The 23810-nt window shown below is 49.6% G+C and overlaps 2 protein-coding genes across 10 annotated transcripts in view; both read left to right on the forward strand.

The window, feature by feature from the left end:
• Nucleotides 1–5540, forward strand: part of MLPH (melanophilin) — an 85814-nt gene extending 80274 nt beyond the window's left edge. For all 8 annotated transcript variants that reach the window (XM_065562171.1, XM_065562167.1, XM_065562168.1 and 5 more), the window contains 2 exons: nt 1180–1277; nt 2099–5540. In XM_065562171.1, coding sequence (XP_065418243.1) covers nt 1180–1277; nt 2099–2125 — 125 coding nt within the window. In that variant the 3' untranslated portion in view covers nt 2126–5540. The remainder of the gene's footprint in view (nt 1–1179; nt 1278–2098) is intronic.
• A 4393-nt stretch (nt 5541–9933) lies between these two features.
• Nucleotides 9934–23063, forward strand: PRLH (prolactin releasing hormone). Of its 2 annotated transcripts, none has more exons than XM_005281780.4 (3): nt 9934–10560; nt 19665–19825; nt 22534–23063. In XM_005281780.4, exons 2-3 carry the CDS (start codon nt 19726–19728, stop codon nt 22695–22697), a joined length of 264 nt encoding a protein of 87 aa, XP_005281837.1. In that variant the 5' UTR covers nt 9934–10560; nt 19665–19725; the 3' UTR covers nt 22698–23063. The 2 variants fall into 2 exon arrangements, with proteins under 2 accessions (XP_005281837.1, XP_023962345.1); XM_024106577.3 differs by having other exon boundaries at nt 10498–10655.
• The last annotated feature ends 747 nt before the right edge of the window (nt 23064–23810 follow it).

A 23810-nucleotide genomic window follows, 5' to 3' on the forward strand; every position in this document is an offset into this window, starting at 1 on the left:
AGCCCCGGCACGCACCTCCTCAGGGCCTCTGAGGGAGGAGCAGTGGAGAGCCACTTACAGTGCCCGGTGCTGTTCCTCTACCAGGTGAATTCTCCTTCCCCATCTGCGGTGCTCGGGTGGTCAGTATGTGCACCTCCCGCTGGTGCTGGTGGAGGATGGCTCCCAAGGAACCACAGCCCTGCCCCAGCACAACCCCCCCATGCCAGCTGAGGATCCCTCTGCTAGGAGAATCCCCAGCTGCTGCCTTGCAACAGTCCCATCTGTGCTGCAGGGGGCATGGGAGGGACAGAGGATCTGGCCCCGTGTACTTCTAATGCACCTGCCATGGTGCCTAGGTACCCTGGTGTCTACTTTGAACAGCAGCAGTGAAGGTGACTGGACTAATTTGAGCACAAGTCAAGAGTTGCTGTTATTTCTCTGACTGTCTCACTGAGTTTGATCAGGTCCCACCGCAGTCATGGGACCAGGTCAAAAGAGAAGCCACTGGCGTAAAGGCGACACAGATGCAAAGTCAAGGAGAACCAGGCCTTTAGCTGGGAGTTACATTTCCACATGCAGACAGTACAGTCCGGCTGTAAGACAGCCACATGGTGCTCTCACCTGCACCCTGAACACCCCTTGTCTATGCTGGCCAAGAACTTGTTCTGAGAAATTATCAAGCCACTTCCAGCGTAGCTGGACACGCTACTGTAATAGATTCTGTGAAGCTGCCTCTCAAATGGTCTCCAAGGTGGATTCCTACCGTTTCCCTGAACGGGAAGAGGGGGGACGTATAAATATAAATCAGGAGTCACTGATAGAATAATGAGTACGCAGAGGCGAGCAGCTGGTTGAATTGTTCAGACACATTCAGGAAATGTAGATACTGAATTATGAATGGAAATAACAGTGGCTCAGTGAGTAGTTGACACCTCTGACTGAGGTGGAATATGACCTGGCTCACGCGCTGTTCGCCTCGAATCTGAAGGGTCTAATTCTCTTCTGGTTTACAATAGTGTAAATCGGGAATAACTCACTGATTACACACCCGTGTAAAACTGCTGTGAGTCAGAGGAGACTCAGGCCCAGAGCAGGGCAAGGAAGCTATTTCAAAAGATCCAGGTGCATTTCTTGTCACCCAGGCGTGATCTTAGATCAACACCACCAACGTACGCTATTTTATCTTTTATTTTTGTAAAGACGGCGACGAATCCTTTGATCGAAACTCCATTTACCGAGGCTCTTTGACACAGAGGAACCCCAACGGGAAGAACAGGAAAGCAGATCGCATCTTCGCGGTAACCTTCCAGACTCTCACTTATTGACCCGACACGTGATTGGAGGGGTTTCAGTCAACCTGCAGGGGCAGGAAACCGATTAGAGCTGCCAGTCTCTGGTCTGGCTCAGCTCAGTGCAGCACCTGAGTGTGGGGGGAGGAGTATGCAAAGAGGCCATTCCTGCAGCTGTGGGTCCGGTCCTGCTCCTTAGTGCCAGATGCCCCCCCACACACTGGGGGTTGAAAGGAGCGGAGGGTTGCTTAGAGTTCTTGCTGATCGGCCATACGGGGTCTGGGCATTTTGCTACATCAATAAATTAGCACAGAAGTCTTAGCAAACTGTATTTCACCCCTCTAATGTTGGTCAAGACATTCCTGGTGCCTCCACGGGGCTCCACTGCTGAAACCTCTGAGACACCAATGGTGCCCAGAGACCAGCAACCACTCCTCTGTGGTGTGGTTCAGCCTGCCCACCCTTAGCCAGTGTGCGGTCACTGGAGCCTGCTAGGCAAGAAATGGAGCTGTTGAGTGCAGAGCTGATCTCAAGGCATCTGACTAGGTCAGCAGCACGCACGAGACTATGACATGGGCATGATGAAAGGAGGCAGTTGGATCTTCCAGGGGTACGTCTCCCCAGGGAGCCGTGCTGGTGGCTTCATCTCCTGCTCTAGAAGGGGCAGCGAGGGCAGCCCACGGCGAGTGGAGATTGCAGGAGGAGAGGCACGCAGCTTGTTGGGAGAAGGGAAACGGGAAGCAAACAGCGCGAGTCCCGGGGCGAATGAGATTCGTATGTTCGATCCTGTAGCCCTGAGGTTTTCAGTTCAGTGTCTTGGTGCCTTGCAGAAGCCTGTGATGACCCATCGACCCTGAAGAAGATGGAGCCTCCCGACACTGCAATTTTACTAACAATGCCCGGCCTCAGCTCAGAGCTTCACCTTTATTTCCCTCAACACATTCTCCAAAGGGCTGGACAGAAAGGAGGAGGCAGTCCCGTGGGACAGGGAAATCCTGCCGAGTTGTGCTGACAGAGCTCCGGCTCCACCTCGCTACTCAAGCAACCAAGTCCCAATAAGAATCTTGCTGCCTGTTCCTGACAGGGATTTCCAGCCCACAGTGTCTGGCAAAGCAGCCCCAGCTGTCACACCACACACCCACTATGTCTCTTCCGCAAGTCTCCATTGTTGTGAAACTAGGGCATCTGTCTGCATTTGAAAGCAGCGTTGTCAAGGCTGGTAGCTGTGAGAGTTAACTCAGGGGGCCAGATACAAGCTGGGGGAGATTTAGGTTGGATATTAGGAAAAACTATTTCACTAGGAGGGTGGTGAAGAACTGGAATGGGTTACCTAGGGAGGTGGTGGAATCTCCTTCCTTAGAGGTTTTTAAGGTCAGGCTTGACAAAGCCCTGGCTGGGATGATTTAATTGGGGATTGGTCCTGCTTTGAGCAGGGGGTTGGACCAGATGCCCTCCTGAGGTCCCTTCCAACCCTGATATTCTATGATTCTATGATAATTCTGGTGGCGTCAGTGGAGTGAGTTGCTTTCCTCTTGGGTTGGTGTAGAGAAGTCAGTGGTTGGACCCATCAGTATTCAAGAGTTTGCAGTGGATTTAAAGTGCCCGCTCCCCACTGCCTCGAATGGGGGTCACATGGCTAAAACCCAGCCCAACACTTTAAAAATGTGCTGCTAGACGTTTGCAAAGATCACTCCACAGTTGTCCAAGTTCTGTCCATTCACCCCTCTCCCCCCATGGGCAGGAGCGAGGGAAGCTTCCTAAAAGAGGGTTGGAGGTCACCTCAGTATTTTAAAATAACATTTAGTTTAAGAATGATCCATGTGAATCCTCGTGTGAGTAACATGTCATTGCACTAGGCTTCGGTCATGAGCAGAGGCAGGGAACTTCTCGAGATACGTCTTGCAGTCACCTAACATGGTAATTGCAATAGCTGTGGGCAGGACCCAGAGTTACCACGTCACAGGAAATTCTGTGCTTTTGGGCATTTTTTCCTTTCTGAAATGGAACGAAAACAAAATATTTTATCTCCAGTGAAACCAAATTCCAAAAAAAGTTTGGGGGTCAATCAAAACGTTTCATTTCAATAAAACTGAAACATTTCATTCCCATTTCAATCTCAAAACTTTCAAATGTTTTTAGATAAAAAAATTTTTTTCGAAAAGTCATCTTGAACTGAAAAATGAAAATGTTCTAGTCCCAATATGTCAAAATTGGATGTTTCAACCTTATTAAAATGCTTCTTGGGATGTGGAGAAAATTCATCAAAATCGACATGTTTTTCAAAACATTCTAATTTGACAAAATTTGCATTTTGGGGTGGGGGGGAAACAAATTTTGATGAAAAATTTCCAACTAGCTGTAGTTGTGACCAACTAATGGTATTTGTATCCTCAACCTACTGTTCTTATACTCTTGGACATGCTAGCTGAAATGAACCAATGTGACTTCTCCGCGGCTACTGCCTCATTTTTAGTATAATTCATACAGAAGCTACTTAAAGTCTCAGATTCCCTTCGTGACCCTTTAGAAGTCATTTCCATTCTCACTAGTATAGTCCAAGCTGAGATCTTGAGTTCTCTTTAAGTTGGCATAAGGGTAGGCTGTTCCGAGAAATAAGTATAGCCAACTGTAAATAATTATCTCTATGGTAGAAACCAACTTCTAGCCACAACCATGTCATCACAGCACCCTGAAAAAAAATTAAATGACCAATTGTATATGTCTCACCACTGAGCTGACCTCAAGCATAACCCAGTGACCCAGATCCTCAGTTGGTGTAAGGCAACTCAATTGAAGTCAATAGAATGATGCAGATTTAAACCAGCGGCCTGGTGTTTTTTAAAGCCACAGTACAGTACTACCTTGACTATAAAAACATCCTCTGCTATGTGCAGTGTGACGGGTTGGATCACAGAAACCCCCTTGGGAACTGCCAACTGATGTGCCAAGACTTCTGCCCCTGCTTTCCCTGCCAGCCTGGGACTCCAGCACCCGGTCTTGTTGAGCCAGACACACCAGTCTGCTCCAACACAGACCCAGGGTCTGAACCACATGCTCCAAAGCTGCAGAGTTAACTGAAAGCAGCTTACAGAAGTGTTCCTGTCTTTAACACTCAGATGCCCAACTCCCAGCGGGGTCCAAACCCCAAATAAATCCGTTTTACCCTGTATAAAACTTATACTCAAATTGTTTGCCCTCTATAACACTGATAGAGAGATATGCACAGCTGTTTCCCCGCCCCCCAGGTATTAATGCATACTCTGGGTTAATTAATAAGTAAAAAATTATTTTATTAAATACAGAAAGTAGGATTTAAGTGGTTCCAAGTAGTAACAGACGGAACAAAGTGAATTACCAAGTAAAATAAAATAGAACACGCAAGTCTATGACTAAGAAAACTGAATACAAATAAAACCTCACCAGTTCCAGTAAGCTTCCTTTTACAGACTAGTCTCCTTCTAGTCTGGGTCCAGCAATCACTCACACCCCCTGTAGTTACTGTCCTTTGTTCCAGTCTCTTTCAGGTATCCTTGGGGGTGGAGAGGGTATCTCTTTAGCCAGCTGAAAACAAAATGGAGGGTTCTCCCAGGGGTTTAAGTAGACTATGTCTTGTGGGTGGAGACTCTCTCCTATGCAAAGTCCAGCTCCAAGATGGAGTTTTGGAGTCACATGGGCAAGTCACATGTCCCTGCATGACTCAGTTTTTACAGGCAGCAGCCATGGCTTACCTGCTAGTCCTCCTCTAGATTTCTTATGTGGATTGGAGCCTCCCAAGATCCATTGTCTCTTAAGTGCTTCTTGATTGAGCACTTAATTTGCACATTCCTTTCTCAAGAAGCTGACCAAATGCTTTACAAAGGCTACTTAGAAATCAAGCAATATACAGCCAATATTCCTAACTTCAAGTACAAAAATGATACATGCATACAAATAGGAGGAATGTATTCAGTAGATCATAACCTTTACATAGCTACGTTACATGGCATATGTAGCATAAACATATTCCAGTTACATCATATGTACGTTCATAAGAGTATTCCCATGAAGCCTTATGGGGTACACCATCACACGCAGTTCCACCTTTAGTTCAGTACCAGGCTATCAGAATCTCATGAACCTTGGCAATGTAAAATAAGGCATTATTCAGACTCTAGCTTTCAGGCCATTTTTATTTATCTGCTTTCATCCTCCTCTGTCTCTATATATCTGTACATATGTTAAATCTTACAATAAAGCCGATTTTGTGTTAGGAGATTCTAGCACCCCATTTTGCGTCTGTTTTCCTCCCTCTTGATCTTGGCAGAATTGTCTGCCTCTCTGCTGACTTTCCTCACTTAACCAGTCAGTGCAACTGCATCGTATTTGCAAAATGCAATTGTTAAAGTACAGGAAATGAAGCTGTGGCATTGAAACAGAGGATTGGCAGTGGGGCGGGGGGGAATACATTCATTAACCTGGCATGGATCACACGCCTGTGTTTTCACACTCATTCAGGAGCTACAGAGGAGACTTGTCAAACAATGCCCAATATCATACATGTCCTATTGGCTGCGTTTTGATGTTTGGGTCCTGTGCTGTTGTGTTTTAAGCACAGGAGCTACAAATGGGATTGATGCATAAAAGGAAATAGGAACAGGAGAAATTCTTTATAACAACCCTCCCGCCCACCCCAACAAAAAAAGGTTTTATTTATTGGTGCATTAAGTCCTTTGCTCATTTGAATGGCCACACCTCTGCAAAGACCAAACAAATCACTTTCCGATGCTGTGATCTAATTAGGGCTCATGCAATTTGCAAGCAGACCGGTTTCATCGTGAATTCCGTCAGCTGAGCTGGTGAACTGTTCAAAACGGCAAGCTGTAAAGTTGAAAAACATTAAAGGATTCCTGGATACACAAACCAGAAGGGCTGTGGTTTATTTTTTCTTTAACAACTGCCTTACAAATTGCAGAATACAACGGCTGATTTATGTAGCTTAACTACAGTTATACAGTAATTTCCATGAGAAACATCCTCGCCTCTGAACGCTACAGTGCGCCTTCAATTCTGGAACAGGACAAGCGCTTCCATAAAGTAACATTTCCTCTTCAAGGCTCTGTTGGCGGGAATATCCCACCCGCTATGAGCAATGACTAGTTTAGCAGTATCTGTATCTGTTGCCACTGTAGCCAAGACCTTCAGCTTTTCCAGCTGAGCAAAGCATATACTAAGGTTTTGCCCTGATTCCAGGCTTCAGTGTAGCTGGTCTAATACAGTCGCGTTGTAGACAGGGTAAATGGTGTCTTGAACTGGTGTCGCTAATCTCTGCATGAAACCAGGATAAGCTACACTGGTGACAATTAGCAGCATTACCTTGCTTACACTGGGGTTTTGCAATGGTGCCTGGAAACAAGACAGCTCTCTCAGTGTAGAGCAGTGGTTCTTAACCCACGGCCCAATCAGCACACAGCTGCGGCCCATGTGACCAGGGCCGGCTCCAAGCACCAGCCGACCAAGCACGTGCTTGGGGCGGCACCTTGTAGGGGGCGGCCAATCTTGGAGTGGCGGGCGGCGCTCGGGTTTTTGTTTGTTTGTTTTGTTTCGGCGGGGCAGCACTCGGGGGTATTTTATTTATTTATTTATTTGGTTCGGCGTGGCAGCGCTCGGGGGGGTTGTTTTTGGTTCGTCGCGGCGGCGCTGGGGGTTGTTGTTTTTGGTTCAGCGGGACAGCGCTCGGGGGGGGTTGTTTTTGGTTCGGCGGGGCAGCGCTCGGGAGGGGTTGTTTTTGGTTCGGCGCAGCGGTGCTGGGGGTTGTTGTTTTTGGTTCAGCGGGACAGCGCTCGGGGGGGGTTGTTTTTGGTTCGGCGGGACAGCGCTCGGGGGGGGTGTTTTTGGTTCGGCGGGGCAGCGCTCGGGGGGGTTGTTTTTGGTTCGGCGGGGCGGCGCTCGGGGGGGTTGTTTTTGGTTCGGCGGGGCGGCGCTCGGGGGGGGTTGTTTTTGGTTCGGCGGGGCGGCGCTCGGGGGGGGTTGTTTTTGGTTCGGCGGGGCGGCGCTCGGGGGGGGTTGTTTTTGGTTCGGCGGGGCGGCGCTCGGGGGGGGGTTGTTTTTGGTTCGGCGGGGCGGCGCTCGGGGGGGGGTTGTTTTTGGTTCGGCGGGGCGGCGCTCGGGGGGGGTTGTTTTTGGTTCGGCGGGGCGGCGCTCGGGGGGGGTTGTTTTTGGTTCGGCGGGGCGGCGCTCGGGGGGGATTGTTTTTGGTTCGGCGGGGCGGCGCTCGGGGGGGTTTGTTTTTGGTTCGGCGGGGCGGCGCTCGGGGGGGTTCTTTTTGGTTCGGTATGGCGGCGCTCGGGGGGTTGTTTTTGGTTCGGCGGGGCGGCGCTGGGTTTTTTTGTTTGTTTTGTTTTTTGTTCGGCGGGGCGGTGCTGGGCAGGGGTTGTTACGGCGGGGCGTTTTTGTGGGTTTTTTGCTTGGGGCGGTAAAAAAGTTAGAGCCGTCCCTGCATGTGACATCCTCAAAGCCATTCAGGTAATGTATATCTTATGTGGATGTGGCCCACGTAACACAGAGAGCTGCATGTGCAGCTCACAGTGGTAAACAGGTTGAAAACCACTGGTGGAGAAGGAGCCATAGAGAGGATGCAATCAAGCTGCAGTGGGGATTCAGGATCCAGATGCCTAGCATCTTTAATAGCTCTTAGGCATGGATGTCAGTCGTGTCCATATTGACTGTTACCGTACCAGAATATCCAGGGTTATTATGAAATAAAAGGAATTGCTCCTTGGAAATTGATACTCTCACCACTGGAGCTTATACAGTTGCACTTAGTATTGGGCAAATAACTGACTTTTTGGTTCACTGGCAGTTTTTCACACACACACGTGCACACACACACACACACACACAAATCAGCAAACCAAACAGGAAAAAAAAAATCATTTAGGGTCAGTGGAAAGTTCTGTGCAACCCAAAATAAAAGGTTTTGTTTCCATATTGCACTTTTTCTACATTTAAAAATGTTTCTAAAGAAAAGTGAAGGAAAATTCAAAATGAAAAAGTCATTTTGAATTGAAAAATCAAAACATTTCCTTTTGAAAAAAGTGAAATGAAATGTTTTTGATTTTTGTGGAATTTTATTTTTTTCCCTTGTCCGAAACAAGTTGCAACTTCACAAAATGTTTAGTTTAACCTGCATCTGCAGTTTTTGCTGAAAAAGAACATTTTCAGATGAAGAATGTCACCTAATTCTACTTGACCTATAGCGCTCTTCATCATAAGCACAGTCTATTTGCTGGGTTATAACCCCACCACAAGGAATTGAGGAATAAGGCCTGCAGCATTGCCAACCCGAAACATTCAAAAATCCTGAGTCAGGTCCTCCAAAAATCATAAGATTGGCTTAAAAAAATCACAAGATTCTTTAAAAATCAACTTGGCCAGGGGTTTGGGGGTGGGGGTTGCCTTCCCCTTCTGACCCTTTAGGGCTACACTTACATTTTCAAGGTTTTCCCCACAACCACAAGGGTGACAAACAATAAGTGAAAGCTGAGAGTCTCATGCAATCACTGGATTCCAGCAGCTGAAGCTTTAAGAACAAAGCCAAATACTGCGATTCTCATGACAAAATCGTGAGCGTTGGCAATGCTGGGCCTGAGATCATTATTGCAGACAGCAGGACTGGCCTCGTTGGCAGGAGCAATTTTAACTACTTGGACGTACTTTGATACTAAGTAGGACCCGCTGTTTATGTTTATAACATGTCTCCGTTTCTTATTAATTGCCCAAACGTCTTCTCATTGTCTCTCTTGCCGAAGACAGATTTCCAAAGGAGGTCAATATCATTTCATTCTGTCCCTCCACTTCATGTACTAGCAGGCCTCCTTCTCTAGCATTTTTTCCCCTTGTTGGCTAGAGAGATTGACTTACTCAGCCAGTAGGTCTAACAGATCTTGATTAAGGAAAACCACGCAGTAAGCGGCGATCAGTTACTCACAAGTGGGCAGCTCATCAAGATAATTTCGTCACACTTGCCTCCAGTACCAGACAATACAGCTTCAGCTTCCGTTTGTTTCACAAATTTATTGATACCTTTTTGTTAGTTTTTCTTAGACATTTCTCATTTCCATGTAGGGTGACCAGACAGCAAGTGTGAAAAATTGGGACAGGGGGTTGGGGGTAATAGGCCCCTATATAAGACAAAGCCCCAAATATTGGGACTGTCCCTATAAAATCGGGACATCTAGTCACCTTATTTCCATGTTAACTCCCCGCCCAGGTTTGGGGTTCGTTCAAATCAGTTGCTTCTAGCTTTGTAGCTACTTTATCTTTTATTGGGGGGAATACGCTGTTCACTGTGATGGGGTCTACAGGCCCCTCACTGATCCAGTATTGGACTAGGGGTGCCCTGCCCCTCAACAGGTGCATAGCCTGCTCCCAGTGGAGGAAGAGTTTAAAAGGACACTGATAGCCCAGGGGAAGGAGCTGCATGTGGCACCAGGCAACAAGGCTGGGGCTGAGAGCTTTGCCAGGAGCGGCAACAGCTTTGGGAGGGTTTCTCCAGGAGCAGGGACTTGGATTCCTCCCCTTTGAGAGATGAAAGCCTGCGAGAGATGGACTGACTGAACTGGACACAGAGACGGAGGGAAGTCTGCTAAGCCAGCGACGGTGCCCCAAACTGAGGAGCTCCAGATGGGTAGGAGGTAACAAAACTTGGGGCTGGTCGGTAACTGAACTGGACACTTTGAGAGACCCTCAGGGAGCTGGGCTGACACCCAATAGAGTGGATGGGCCTGGGCTTAGGTTTGGGATGTCTGAACTGTAATGCCGACAAGCCTGTAAAGAAATTGACACTGACACAAACGCCTAATATAGAAGCACCGAGTGGGATTTACACTACGGTAGCTTAATTCAGCAACCACATGCAGACACTTACCCGTGTGCTCCTTCTGGAATGCGTCTGCACAACATACATTCCCTGATGAGGTCCAACTCCTTACGTAGGAAATAATGGCCCATATGGGGAAAAGATTAGCGTATTTCCAAGCTATCTGATTTGTCCAAATGAAGAAAATATTAGAAACCCAAGATAAAATAAGCACCCTCCTGAGTCATGAAAATCCCTTTCTTGATTTGATAAAAATTAACATAATGGGTTGTGGGGAGGGGAAAATGCCCTGGCTTTGTCCAGGGCTGGCTTTGTCTGTGACATCAGCACTAAGGCAAGGCATAAAACAGGCAAACGGGGGCTCTTTGGCTCACAGAGTCCAATCATTGGAGGAAGGAAGAAGCATCACACTCCAGAACTCCTGCTTGACACACAGTAAGTACTTTAGCAGGTCTGTGTGCCATCCACACACACACGGCTGAGGCGAAGGCATCCTGGTGAAAGCAGAGGGAGAACAAAATAAGCCAGAGGTAAACTGGAAGGGGTTTGAACTGCACCTTTATTGAATCCACTGGTTTTTCCCTCCATTCTTTGTTTGCTTGTGTGATGTGTTATCTTGGGGACGCAGCTACGGTGTTTTCATGCAGTGACCCTTGTGTGCTGTGGAAATGTGCTTGTTAGCATGGTTGAAGTTTTTAGTGTGTGTGTTTCTGCCCACGAATGTCTGTGTACTATCCAGCCATGTGAGCAGTGTTTAAACATTCAGCAAACAGTATTTCCCATAAAGTGCTCTTTGCTGAAAGTACATAAAGTGTGCGCTGAAAGGCAAGTGTCCATACACAGTCTGAGCCTTGGAGCTTGTATCAAAAATGGCTTCTAATTCTGTTTTCCCGTTACTGAACTATAACCACTACAGTGTTGCTTTGCATGGCAAAACAGGTATTTTATGTCGATTCAGTTTAGAGCTTCAGAATTTTCAAAAGGCCTGCAAAGTAAAACTGACTCTGTATTCGTCTGCAGCCGATGCTAAGAACGCCTTAAACAATACCTCTCATCCCTTCTAGGTTGTATATGCTCCATTTTATCTCCTGAATTCCAGGTGGCAGAAGAAAACAACGCTGGGCATGTTAGGCGTCTAGCCTGTGCATTTATACTCAAATATTAACCTCATTGTTTAAGGCCCGTGAAACATCTTGTAAAACCCAATTGGAAAAAAAAGTGGGGAAGCCAGAAAAGAGTAAAATGATGTATTCAGTTTGGATCTTATTATCACCCGCAAGGGTGGTGATTGTGCATGAAGTTATGCACCAGCAGCTGTGTGCACTCACTTTTAAAAACTGTGCCCTGTGTGTCTTAGGTCATACCTGTTTCCTTCACTGACCCAGTTTTTGCATGAAGTTCCCACTGCAGACTGAGCCAGCTCTGGAAAAGCAAGGTGGATTCTCTTCTGTCTGTTGCATCAGCGGCAGAATTGCCAAATTCTGGACGTCCTGATGGCAGAATCTTTATTGCTGATGTAAAAAGCCCTTTGATTTTCAGAGCCTGGCTTGGATTTTCAGGTCTAGCCCTTTGCAGGGGGAAATGGCCTTTTGATTTAACTGAGCGCTCTGCTCAAGCTATAACAGCCACAGGTGGCATCACTGTCATTAAGAGGTCAAATATATGACACTTGAGCATCCCAGGAGATGTAGGAACTAGAAATGGGCTGGGTGGGAATGCTGTTCTTCCACAGATACTCAGAGTTACCACCTAAACATCTGCACGTTAACTGGTGTCCCTGGGCTATGTCCTGCAGCAGTGAGGTGTGGACTGCCCAAAAGTCTGTCTTTGTACTGAATGGGGCAATGGACAAATGCAGCAGAACCTGCAGCCGGATCCAACTCTCATTCATAGTGCATCGGCTCCAGTGGCAGTCTTTTCAAAGTCCGTCCTCCACTTGAATGGTGAGGGCGCTGCAGTGAGAGCCTGCCAGTTGCACGGAGAAGCACTGGTGAGGAGTTTTGACTCCCATGCCCGGTATGTTCAGCTGCATGGATGCCGTCACTTTAAACGAGAACGTAAGACGCACGCTGTAAATTGTGCCATAAGGGGTGCGAAGGAGCCTCAGTGCTCAGAGTCCGTCTCTCCCAAGGTGCCAGAATACATCTGTTATATGTAGCACCGAATTTCACATTGTAAAATTGAGTGCACACAGCTGCGGTGCATAACTTCATGTACAATTATCGCCGCATGCCGGAGAGAAACCGGGAGGGCTAAAAAGGAGGCGATAAATGGTGATACAGCCCAGGGGGAAAGAACAGGTGTGGATGGACAGAAGGTTCTATAAAGATTAGCCCATTTCCTTCCATTTGCTGCTATAAGGTTCAAACTCAGCAGCCTGCTAGTGGCACTGTAACTGCAAACAGCTGCCCTTTCTGTTAAGAGATTTCCAAACAGATTCACTTCGTTTCTACCTGGAATCTCAGGGTGATTCCCGGCAAGGGGAAGGGCTATGTGACTTTGTCAGAGTAAATCATGCTAACAGATTGAAACCACACACCAGCTCTGTGGTGGGAGGCGTCGGAGGAAACGCAAATCCAGTCTAGGGCTCGCCATCCACTGATGGCTCGGCCAGTTACAGGTATGAGAGTCAGGGCTTATGCGGCTCTGTCACGGGACTGATCCTGCTCTCCCAAAGGGGTGTTCCTGCAGCTCATAGGAATTAATGGTTCGCGATTCAGAGAAATAAGGAGCTGGCAACTAAGGGCTAGTCTAAACTAGAAAATTAGAACAACCCAGCTCCTGTTGCTCCGGGGTGTGAAAAATTCACACCCTTCTGCGGTGTAGTTAAGCTGACCTAAGTTCCCGTGTAGGTTGCTGGAACCACCTAGCTACCGCCTCTCAGGGAGGTGGATTAACTACACCGTTGGGAGAATCTCTCCTGTAGCATAGGTAGTGTCTACACCAAAGCGCTACAGCGGTGCAACAACTGTGCTGCTGTAACATTTCAAGTATAGACAAGTCCTAAGGCACCTGACTGGTGCTACAGGGGATACATGGTCATAGACAGTCATAGACCTGGGCTTGTGGACTTGGTGTGTCCAAGCTCGCACTTGAGTGTCTATGTTGCATCGTAAATCTAAGCGTCCGGTTGCTGGACCTGGGTCTCACAACCATGCTAACATGTCCAAAGTGCATTACACAGACCTTCTTTCTGACTCGGGTTTGTGGCGTGAGCTGCATTCACACTGCAAAGTGACCGGACTTGGACCTGGATCTCAGCAGGTCACAGGCTCTGACCTCCCTCTAGCTGGGTCCTAGGACCCAGGTCCTGAGTGCTTGCGGACCCAAGTCAGACTGATTTGTCTGCAGATGGAAGGGGGTTTGGGCTCAAACCCGAGTCAGTGCCTGGGCTTGATGTGCAGTGTAGCCACATCATGTAAATCCATAGGCCAAATCCATGCCTTCTCTGCAGACAGACACTGGGGCCAGTTTCCCCAGTGAGCTCCATCTGCTTTGCATCACTGAAGCATCTGTAAGCCTGTTTCGCTGGCCATTTAAACAGGCTTTCGGCTGCTTGCAGCACAAAGCAACAGGAACGTACTGGTGATTCTGGCCTCCCATACCAAAAGGTACTGAAAGGGTTAATACTTCTAGCCCTTTATTAAGGCACCTGAAACCATTCTTAGGGTGCCCGCTCAGGGCTTGAACCAAAGCCTGCTGACATCAATGGAAAGACTCCCAGTGGGCTTTGGGCTAGGCCCTAGAGCTGCAGTGTCAGATGTAGAGGTGCAAGAAGAGTCAGTTTGACAGTTGCCTTCAGTGTCACTGGGAACTGCGTGGCTCCTTCCCCGTGCACAGCTTTCAATAGGTAGCCGTCCTCCCAGAACACCTTAATGGCATAATCCATTTACATGGATTTAATAGCATAGTTCAGAACAATAGTTTGTGAGTATACAGCACCTCCCATCATCCAAGGATCATAACGTGCTTAAACATTCATTAAGACTCAGAACATGACGTCAGGAAGTATTGTTCTGCCTATTTTACAGACAGGAAAGTAGGGACTAAAGAGAGTAAGGGACTGGCAAGGGTCAGTGATAGAACCAAACCCAGAAATTTACCAGTTCTCTGCCCCAGCCCAATGGTCTCGCCACTAGCCCACCCAGCTTCAAGTTCTGCTTGCCTTATTCATGCCAGTGGGCTCATTGGGCCAGATCTTGGATCGCCTACATCCTTCCCTATATTTTTCTAACCATTGCTTCATTAAATGACAGCCTCCCCCACGCCCGAGTTTCCTTTTTATTAACATCAATAAGAAATGGCTTCCCAAATGCCCTCTCTAACGTGAAAGGGAAAGAATTAACAAGGTATTAGGACTTTCCACTGAGACTGTAGATTACAATGGACACTTAAACTTGTGTTGACTCCTCATACAGCCAGATTACTTGGTCATTTATTTCCTAGGATGAAGACATATGTCTATTTCTGAACCACTTCAGTGTTTTAAGCAGGTCAGTAACTTGGATAGAAAATAACAATGAACAGAAGAAATAGACCAGAAAGCAATTCTTTTCTTACAATATCTTATTTTCATTCACCAAGGACTACACAAAAAGGAATAGCATTCAGAGCTTGTCAGGAATGTTTTTTACTCGGTGTTTTTCATCAGAACATGCTGACTTCTCAAAAATCAAAATGTATCATGCAAAAGGATCTGTTTTGATTAATTCCTTGACTTGACTTTTTTTTTGAAAATGTTCAAAATGTTTCATTTTAACGTTTTTTGAAATGAAAAGTTCTGATTCCGAAACAACTTTTCATTTCACAATTTCAGCTAGCAATAGTTCAAAAAAATAAGGGTCAAACTGAATAAAACCCTTTGAAATGATCAAAGTGAAACATTTGGATTGGCCCAAACTGATTTTTTTTTTTCCCAAATTTTCAGTTCAGGAAATTTTTGAGATTTTGACTTCTCATCCTGAGTCAGGATGGGGGGGAAATTTAAAATATTGAAATACTTTTATGGAATGGGGAAAACATTTTGTTCCCACTTCCAAGAACCATGGCCAGAGGGGCAGGAGTTTCCCCCTTGCTCCTTGAGGGGAAGGCAGAAAAATAAACTGCGGTGGGCGTGAGAAAGATGACAAGAGTATTTTATTTATAGACAAAGCACTTTGTTGGTGCTTCCTAAATATTACAGGAGTTGGGTAGGTGAGGTTGTGGGGCCTGCATTGTGCAGGAGGTCAGACTAGATGATCGTGATGGTCCCTTCTGGCCTTAAAGTCTATGAGTCTACACCCATTGGGAACTGACAGTCAGCTTAGGACAGTGTACTGGCTGCAGTTGTTCCCTGACTTCAAGCTTTTCCAGGTAGCACAGCAGGAGATGGACAGAGAGGGAGAGTTGTGCTTTGATCCTTAAGATCTTGAGATGCCTCTAGCTGTGCTCAGAGGAGGTGTCTTGGATTCTTTATGTGCCCATGGCCCTCAATCAGATCACAGCCCCTTTGTGGCAAACACACAGTAAAGACAGCTCGGTCTGAGGTCCTGACCCTGGCTACGCAATGCCATGGTGAACTCACTGCAGCTCCACACAGATGCAGGGTTCTGGACACACACAGCTGCTTGTAGGGTAAGGGCCCAAGTTACGACAAGACACACCCAGACAAAGTCAAAAGCAATCGAGCAAGCGTAGCAAACAATGTGAGGGAATGAGGTGATGGGACAACAGATAAGGTGACCAAAGGGTGCATAGCGGATGAATATACACCGTAGATGGGTCTGAGTCGTCTTACAAGTTCAAATAAATTATGAGATGCAAACAAATGCACAAAATACTCTGTGCGATCCCCACTGTCCATTACTGAGCCATTAGCAGTTGTCACCTCCAATAGACTTCGTGACACACAAGTAGGCCGTGAGGAGAAGGAGGTCTGGGGTGGCAGTTCTGAGGCCTAGTTGGGACAGGAGCTCTCTGCACTGGGGAAGCATGGGAGAAGTGGACAGACAGGCCAACAAGGTAGCCATCGTCGGCAGACTAGAGGCAGCAGACCTAGACAAAAAGAAGCGCAGGTAAGCAGCCGAGCCATGAAAGACATTAACAGTGAGAACAAGACGTTTAACTGACTGCAGGGAAGCAGGGTGATGTAGCCATAGCTAGAAGGTCAGAAGACAATCCCAGCCGTCGGACGGGAGGGGCTTGATCTGGCTGTCGGGGAGGCCAGGATAGGAGGTTGCAGGATCGAGGCCAGAGATGACGAGGGCTCAGAGAGTTTTTATGGTCCTTGGTGCCTTCAAAATATGTAGCTTTTGGTGCAGGGCTCAGTCATCTCCAGGGCAGAGTACTCTCAAAACTCTGGGCCCAGGGCATTCACTCCCACAAACACCCCTGATGGAGGGAGCAAATGCCATGGATCTCCCCAGTGTCCGCACTGCCAGGACTTCCAAAGCCAGCAGCTACTCTGCGGCTTTACGGATGGATGGGCAGCAAAAACTTATTAGCCCTGGCTGTGTTACATCTCAGCCATGAGCAATGCAAATGGATGGGACAATGCTGGCCTGCCCCTACCCCAGCCAGCTCCTCGGACCCATGTCACAGATGCAGTTACCAGTTCAAGACATTGGTGCATGTGTCACTCTGGCGGTACGGCTTGCAGCCCTTTCACTGTCCTTATCTGCCCGGTAGTGTTGCTGCCGCGCAAGCGCCCCCTTCTGGCCAGGGATGCCTCTGCCGTGTCTTGCCTCTAGCAGCCCCTTATGCGCCCCTTAAGCACTCTAGAGAGTCCTGTACCCAAAGCCGCCAGTTCTCAGCCCCCTGGCTCCTTTGCTTGCCCTCCTGCTCCTGCTCCTTCCTCCCTCTCAACCAGCCACACACCTGCCGCAGCCTGCTGCCGCTTATATTAAATCACCTGCATCCACTCAGGCGAGGCTCCTCTTGTACTCAGGCCTGGCTTAGCCCCAGACTCTCGAACCCAGGCAAGCCGCCCTGTTACATGCCCACAGCGGAGGCGCTTGTGTGTGCACCAGTGTGTGGTTTCACGGGTAAGTTTAGGTCTCAGGTTTAGTTACAGCTCCAAGAAGGCCACTACTCACTCACTGCTTACAGTGTTGCCAACTCCCGAGATTTTTTTATCATGGGACTCGCAATATTTCATGTTTTTCTTAAAGCCCCAGTTTTTGGAATCCAGAGATTGCACGAATGTCTTGGCTTTCATCAAAAATAGTTTTTCACCCTATTGGCTGAGGAGAAAAGCTTGAAAATATAACCCAAGTGCGTTGTAACAGCTCAGAAACCAGACCGGTATATAAAAAGAAATGTGTATATATATATAATATATATTATGATCATGATCTCATGATTTGGGGGCACCTGACTCATGACTTTTGAATAACTAAGGTGTGGTTGACAATGCGGATCATGCATCCATTCCCACTGGCGCTGCTCAAAACACTTTCAAGGGAACCTTTTTTCCATTGGAAAATGCAGTTTTGTCAAAGTCCAGCTGTTTTGCGGGAATGTGTCAATTCTGACAACACTTTTAATGCATAAAAAATCAAAATGAACCATTTTGACTTTCTTGTTTCATTTCGATAGGGTCAAAACACAACATTTTGAATCTCCTCATTTTGATTTGTTTAGTTTTGACTTTTATATTAAACCAGGGGTCGGCAACCTTTCAGAAGTGGTATGCCAAGTCTTCATTTATTCACTTTAATTCAAGGTTTCATGTGCCGGTAATACATGTTAACGTTTTTTAGATGGTGTCTCTCTCTAAGTCTGTATTATATAACTAAACTATTGTTGTATATAAAGTAAACAAGGTTTTCAAAATGTTTAAGAAGCTTCATTTAAAAATTAAATTAAAATGCTGATCTTACACCGCCAGCCTGCTCAGCCCGCTTCCAGCCTGGGGTTCTGTTCACCTGGGCCTGCAGCGGGCTGAGCAGGGCCTGTGGCTGGGATGCCGGCTGGCAAGGGTTCAGGGATCAGGGCAGAGAGTGCAGGGCAGAAGGCTGGGTGTGTGGGGGGGGGTTCAGACGTCAGGGCAGAGGGCAGTGGGGATCTGGGGGGTTCAGGGCAGAAGGCCAGGAGTGTGGGGGGATTCAGGGGTCAGGGCAGAAGGCTGGCGGGTGTGGGGGTGCAGGGCAGAAGGCTGGATGTGTGGGGGGTTCAGGGGTAAGGGCAGAGGGCTGGGTGTTGGGGGGGACTCGAGGTCAGGGCAGAGGGCTGGGGGTGTGTGGAGGTGCAGGGCAGAAGGCTGGGTGTGGGGGGGTTCAGGGCAGAGGGCTGGGGAGGTGTGGGGGTGCAGGGCAGAAAACTGGTTGTTGGGGGGAGGTGAGGGCAGATGGCTGGGGTGTGTGTGGAGGTGCAGGGCAGAAGGCTGGGTGTTGGGGGCGACTCGAGGTCAAGGCAGAGGGCTGGGGTGTGTGGGGGGGGTGAAGGGCAGAAGGCTGGGTGTAGAGGGGGTTCAGGGCAGAGGGCTGGGGAGGTGTGGGGGTGCAGGGCAGAAGGCTGGGTGTGTGGGGGTTCAGGGCAGAGGGCTGGGGTGTGGGGGGCTGCAGGGCAGAAGTCTGGGTGTGGGGGGGTGCAGGGCAGAGGGCTGGGGGTGTGTGGAGGTGCAGGGCAGAAGGCTGGGTGTGGGGGGATTCAGGGCAGAGGGCTGGGGTGTGGGGGGGTGCATGGCAGAAGGCTGGGTGTGGGGGGGTTCAGGGCAGAGGGCTGGGGTGCTCGGCTCGTGGAGTGCTCCCAGCCCCCTGCCCTGAGCGGCTCAGGGTAGGGGGCGGGAAGGGATATGCCCTGTTCCACCCCCTTCCCCCAGGCCCATCCCTACCTCTCTCTGCCGGCTCTACGGAGCAGCGAGCACGCTGCCACTCGGCTCTGCTCCGCTCCCCCTGCCCCTCGCAAGGGCCATCGCTGGCAGGAAGAGGGAGGGGAAGGGGGAGGAGGAGGGGCCGGAACGCACCAAGCTTCTGCCTCCTGCCCCCGCAGGGGAGAGCGGTGGGCGGGGGGCTGAGTGGGGCGGGGGGCCAGGACCCCCCCCCCCACTGCTCTCCCCTGCGGGGGCAGGAGGCAGAAGCTTGGTCCTGTGGCAGCCAAGCTTCCCTCCTCCTCCGCTTCTTCCCCCAGCGTGGCGCTTTCCGGCCCCTCCGCCCCTCCTCCTCCTCCTCTCACCGGGCAGGCAGCGTGCCACTCAAAATCGGCTCGCGTGCCATGTTTGGCTCGCGTGCTGTAGGTTGCCGACCCCTGTATTAAACCATTCATTTTAATGTATTTAAGATTGATTATTTAATAGTGTGCATTGTTTGGACATTAACTAAACATAACATTTTGATGGTTCCAAATTTTAAAAAATCTTGGAATTTTTTATTTTGCGGGAAATTTCAGCTTTTCAGTCCGATTTGGAACAAAACCCCATTTCAAAACGTTGGCATTTCCATGGACCGGGCCGTCCCGTTTCCCAGGAAGAGCTGTAATTCCTGTTATTCAGTGGGTGTCTCTCCGCCCACCCCCACCCAAGATGACTGTCTGATTAACTCCCCTGGTCTCTGTTTCTGCAGGCTGGGCTCACTCCTTGCTACATTCCGGCACCAGCCACAAGCCTTGGGGGAGCTGAAGGGAATGAAACTGCTGGCTGCCTGCTTCATGTACCTGCTGCTCATCTGTCTGGCTCTGCCCAAAGCCGAATGCCGACTTCACGAGCGATCCATGGAAATCAGGAGTAAGTCCCTGTAACTGCAGCAGCCAGGCCAGCTCCTTAGCTGGTGCAGACTGGCGCAGAGCCACCCTGTAGCGGGGTGGTCACCCGCTCCTGCCCTGAGGGGGTTAAAACAGGCCAGGAGAGGGCCGTGGCTAGGGGCAAGCAGCTCCCAGGCTGAGTGGGGAAGCAGGCACAGCTGCGGCCATGCCCCAAACAGACCTCAGCTAGCCCTTATAAAAGGGCTGTGAGCAGGGCCACCCAGAGGATTCAGGGGGCTTGGGGAAAAGCAATATCAGGGGCCCCTTCCATTAAAAAAAAGTTGCAATACTATAGAATACTATATTCTCGTGGGGGCCCCTGCAGGGCCCGGGGCATGGGGCAAATTGCCCCACTTGCCCCCCACTCTGGGCAGCCCTGGCTGTGAGCCAGAGGCTGAGAGAGCGTCTCCTCTAGCTGTGGAGGGAGATGGGCCTGGCTGCTGGGGACCATACCAGGGTACCTGAGGTGGAGCAGCGCTGGGGAAAGGCGAGAGGAGCTCCTGCCTGGCAATTCCCCAGGCTGCCAGCCTTGTGCAAGGCCAAACAGGTACTGGGGTTGCAGGGGGCAGCCCAAGGGTAGGCAGCAGGTCAAAACCCACCTTGCCTGTGATGAGTGGCTTGTACACTGCGGTCTGCCCCAGTGAGCAGGGGCTAGATGGTGACTGGCAGTAGCCCACGACTGAGGTGAGGTGGGAATAGTGGGTGGGGATTCCCCTGGGTGGGGAGACCCAGAAACTGTGGGGGTACTGCCAGGGGCAGCCCCCAAGAGAAAGGCGCACCGGGGTCCGGGAGGGACAAGGGGGCCCAGCGAAAGGCGAGACACCGGCCGACAGAGGGCCCTCCGGAGGCTGGAAAGCTAATTCCCTGGACGACCAGCGGGAGGCACCGCAGCGGTGAGTCTCGCACCATTACACACCCCAAATGGCTATGCTGCCCCCCACCCCTGTTATCTCTGCCCTCCCCCAGATAATTGGATCCAGCTCCCTTTGGGATGGTCCCTGTACCTCCCCGGGCACAGTGACCGCAGCTGGGCGTGGTCCTGGCTTGGAAGAAGCGGGGTCCCCTTGCACACATGCACACGCCTGTGTAAGGACCTGTCCCAACCTGACCCCGAACACGTGGAGTTGTTCAAATGCAGCAAAAGTTTTTGAAAAGGCCTTTGGGTTAAGGCTTGCCACCGTGTGCTCAGTTCTGTGTAGTAGCGCCCTCTGCCTGTAAACGTGCAACATTACAGCTTACTAGAAGGCTATAAGGCTGCAGCGTGAGATGACTGAGCTTTCTGTCCTTTTATTATCTAGGCTTTGTTCTTGTCCCTCCAAAATCCCCCACTCCCTCCCCATAGCTTCCCCCTCCTGCCTCTGTATTTTCCCTCTCATCTTCTGCAACCCAATCCATCCCCCCCAAGCCACTCCGCTCTGGCTCAGTCCAGGAGCTGGACTTCAAAACGGTCCTTTAGACGGGCTTTAGACACTCTAAAACAATTCCTTACATCTTTTAACCCCCTTCCTCCCACCCACCCCAAAGGCCGTTCTCCCCAGCAAGGCCTACAAAGCAGGCAGAGTTTCCTGGCCCAGCCACCTTGCAGGTACAATGAGCCAGGAAAACGCTAGAGGAACTTTCCGGACAGCAGAACTTAAAAACGTGCAGCTTTTAATCCGCCTGGCCAGAAAATCTCTTCCTATCACATGTGTTACGGCAACACCCAGTGGCACCCAACGTGATCAGGACCACGCTGTGCTAAGCGCCAGGCACACCCCTGGCAATAACACACAGCCCTTCCCTAACGAGTTTGCAATATAAACACACAAGAGACAGGGGCGGTGACTTGCTCAAGGCCACAGGCAGGGTTAGAACCCAGCTCTCCTGACTCCCCAGCCCACCTGAATTAGCTTGGGCCAATGGAATTCCCTGGTGCTCTTGTGGTGGGGCAGCCTATAAACACACCATGCTGCCGGCAGTCTCAGGATGACGGGGGCCCACGTGCTCACAGAATGTAGTAGCACAAAAGCCCATGTTCTAACTGCCGCGAGGACGCACAGGTCACATGTCAGCAAGTGAGTCACTGCAGAGCAAGAGAACTAAGCACATGGGCCAGATCTTCAGCGGCTGTGGTTCAGCGGAGCCCCATTGATTTCAAAGGATCTGCTCCAAGCCGAGAATGTGGCCCTTGGTTCCCGGCACCCCGGCAAGGCCCTGTTTGCGCTGCGTGGCTCAGGGTGCCTGCTGTGTGGTTTTTAGCTGTGGTTGAGTCCCCGGAGAATCGAGTCCTGTGCTTCTCTACAGGCCCAGCACAACGGGAGCCAGACAGGGGAAGAGGGTTGCACCCCATTCCCAGCTCCCTGTGTCACCCAGTCCCGCCTCTGTTTGGCTACCCCCTTCCCTCCTTCATTACTGTGCAAAAGACATTGCCATTTTAAAATAAGCAAAGGCCACACTACCTGCTCACCACAGGCAATGACAAGGCAGGTGCAACCCACTGGCAAGTGTATGTTACAGGTCTGGGCCTGAGCCACAGAGGATATGAGCGATCACAGCCTCTAGCTACGGAGCTTTAACTCCAGCTGGACCAGTCCATGATTTTAGCTCTGGAAGTCCCTCCTTCTCAATCCCAAGAAGGTGGCTGTGACACATGCTCAGGAGAATTAGTCCTCAGCCTCACGTTCTAAATACTTCCTGGCCTTTGCCTTCTAGACCCTGATATCGACCCTTCCTGGTACACGGGGCGTGGGATCAGACCCGTGGGACGGTTTGGCCGGAGGAGAGCTGTCGTGGGGAGCTCCCAGAAGTCGGGCTATGGACACAGGCAAGCTTGCCTCCCTCTAGAAGAAAGCAGTGAATCCATTCAAGATGAATGAAATGGCTAAGACAAAGAATGAATTTGAATGATGATAAGAAAAGACCCTTCTCCTCTCTTCCTTCCACATCCCAGCCTCTCTTCTAGGCAAATGAAAATGTTTGGTCTCATTTCAATGTATCTTTGTGGCTATAAATGATAGAAACCAAAGAGCAGTTGATAACTCCAGTATTTCTGCAGACAATTTCCCTCTTGCCTGTTTTTTCTTTTTCTCTCCCCTGTTCCCCATTTGTCCCCCATCTCTGGCTTTTGCTTGCAATCTAAGATGATTTGCGCCAGAAAATTGCTGGGGGAAACTTCCCATGTTAATTATCTTCCTAGAACATGGGCTCTTTTATACAAACCAAAATAATAATAAAAAAATTGAGAAACCAAGCCCGGCATGTGTCTGCTGTGACTTGAAATGAATCAGACTTGTCTCAACTCTCCCGGGCAGTAGGATCTTTAGACCGAGTGGCATTACTTTCCCCTGAGATTGCGTCTCTTTTCCTGAACAATTTCTCTTCCACACAATAAAGTCTTTTGACCTATCACCGGGCAGAGGCGCCAGCCTTTTAGTCTGGATTCTGAATCCATCTGAAAAGAGGTGGAATATAACTGGTCCTACTCCCCTGACCAATGTGTCATGCCAGCAGGAGTAATACACTGGTGAATCAAGATGACCATTTCAGCAGGCCCCACATGGCTGGCTTTGCAGCAGTCCAGATGGCAGACATCTTGCCATTGTGCATCTGTGCAGTCCCACCCACATCCTAGGACAACAAACACACACTTACTGCTCTGCTGAGGCCTGAGCCGGCATCTCTAATTCCCAGCTCTGTTTGTCACGCACTGCGGGCCACCCATGCCGCTCCGCATCAGATTTGCCTATTAGTCAGGTCAGACCAGATGATCTAATGGTCCCTTCTGGCTTTAAAATCTAGAAGATGCTGAATCCACGTAAGCCTTACTTCCCACTTACACCAAACTGTCATGTACAATGTTCCTGCTCTCCTTTTAAACAATGCTGCATGGCTGGGTGAGCTCCCCGCTGCTATCCTGCCGTCTGCGGCCCACCGGCCCCCAGCCCGGAGTGCCACGCTACTCTACGTTACTTGAGAAACACTGTGAAGTA

The sequence above is a fragment of the Chrysemys picta genome, chromosome 11 (genome assembly GCF_011386835.1).
Source record: "Chrysemys picta bellii isolate R12L10 chromosome 11, ASM1138683v2, whole genome shotgun sequence".
Lineage (NCBI taxonomy): Eukaryota > Metazoa > Chordata > Testudines > Emydidae > Chrysemys > Chrysemys picta.

Excerpts from the sequence above, each read along its gene's own strand:
- PRLH (XM_005281780.4), top strand. The coding sequence starts at position 19,726 with ATGAAACTGCTGGCTGCCTGCTTCATGTACCTGCTGCTCATCTGTCTG. Across the intron at positions 19,826-22,533 it reads GCGATCCATGGAAATCAGGA|ACCCTGATATCGACCCTTCC; the intron begins GTAAGTCCCTGT and ends TTTGCCTTCTAG.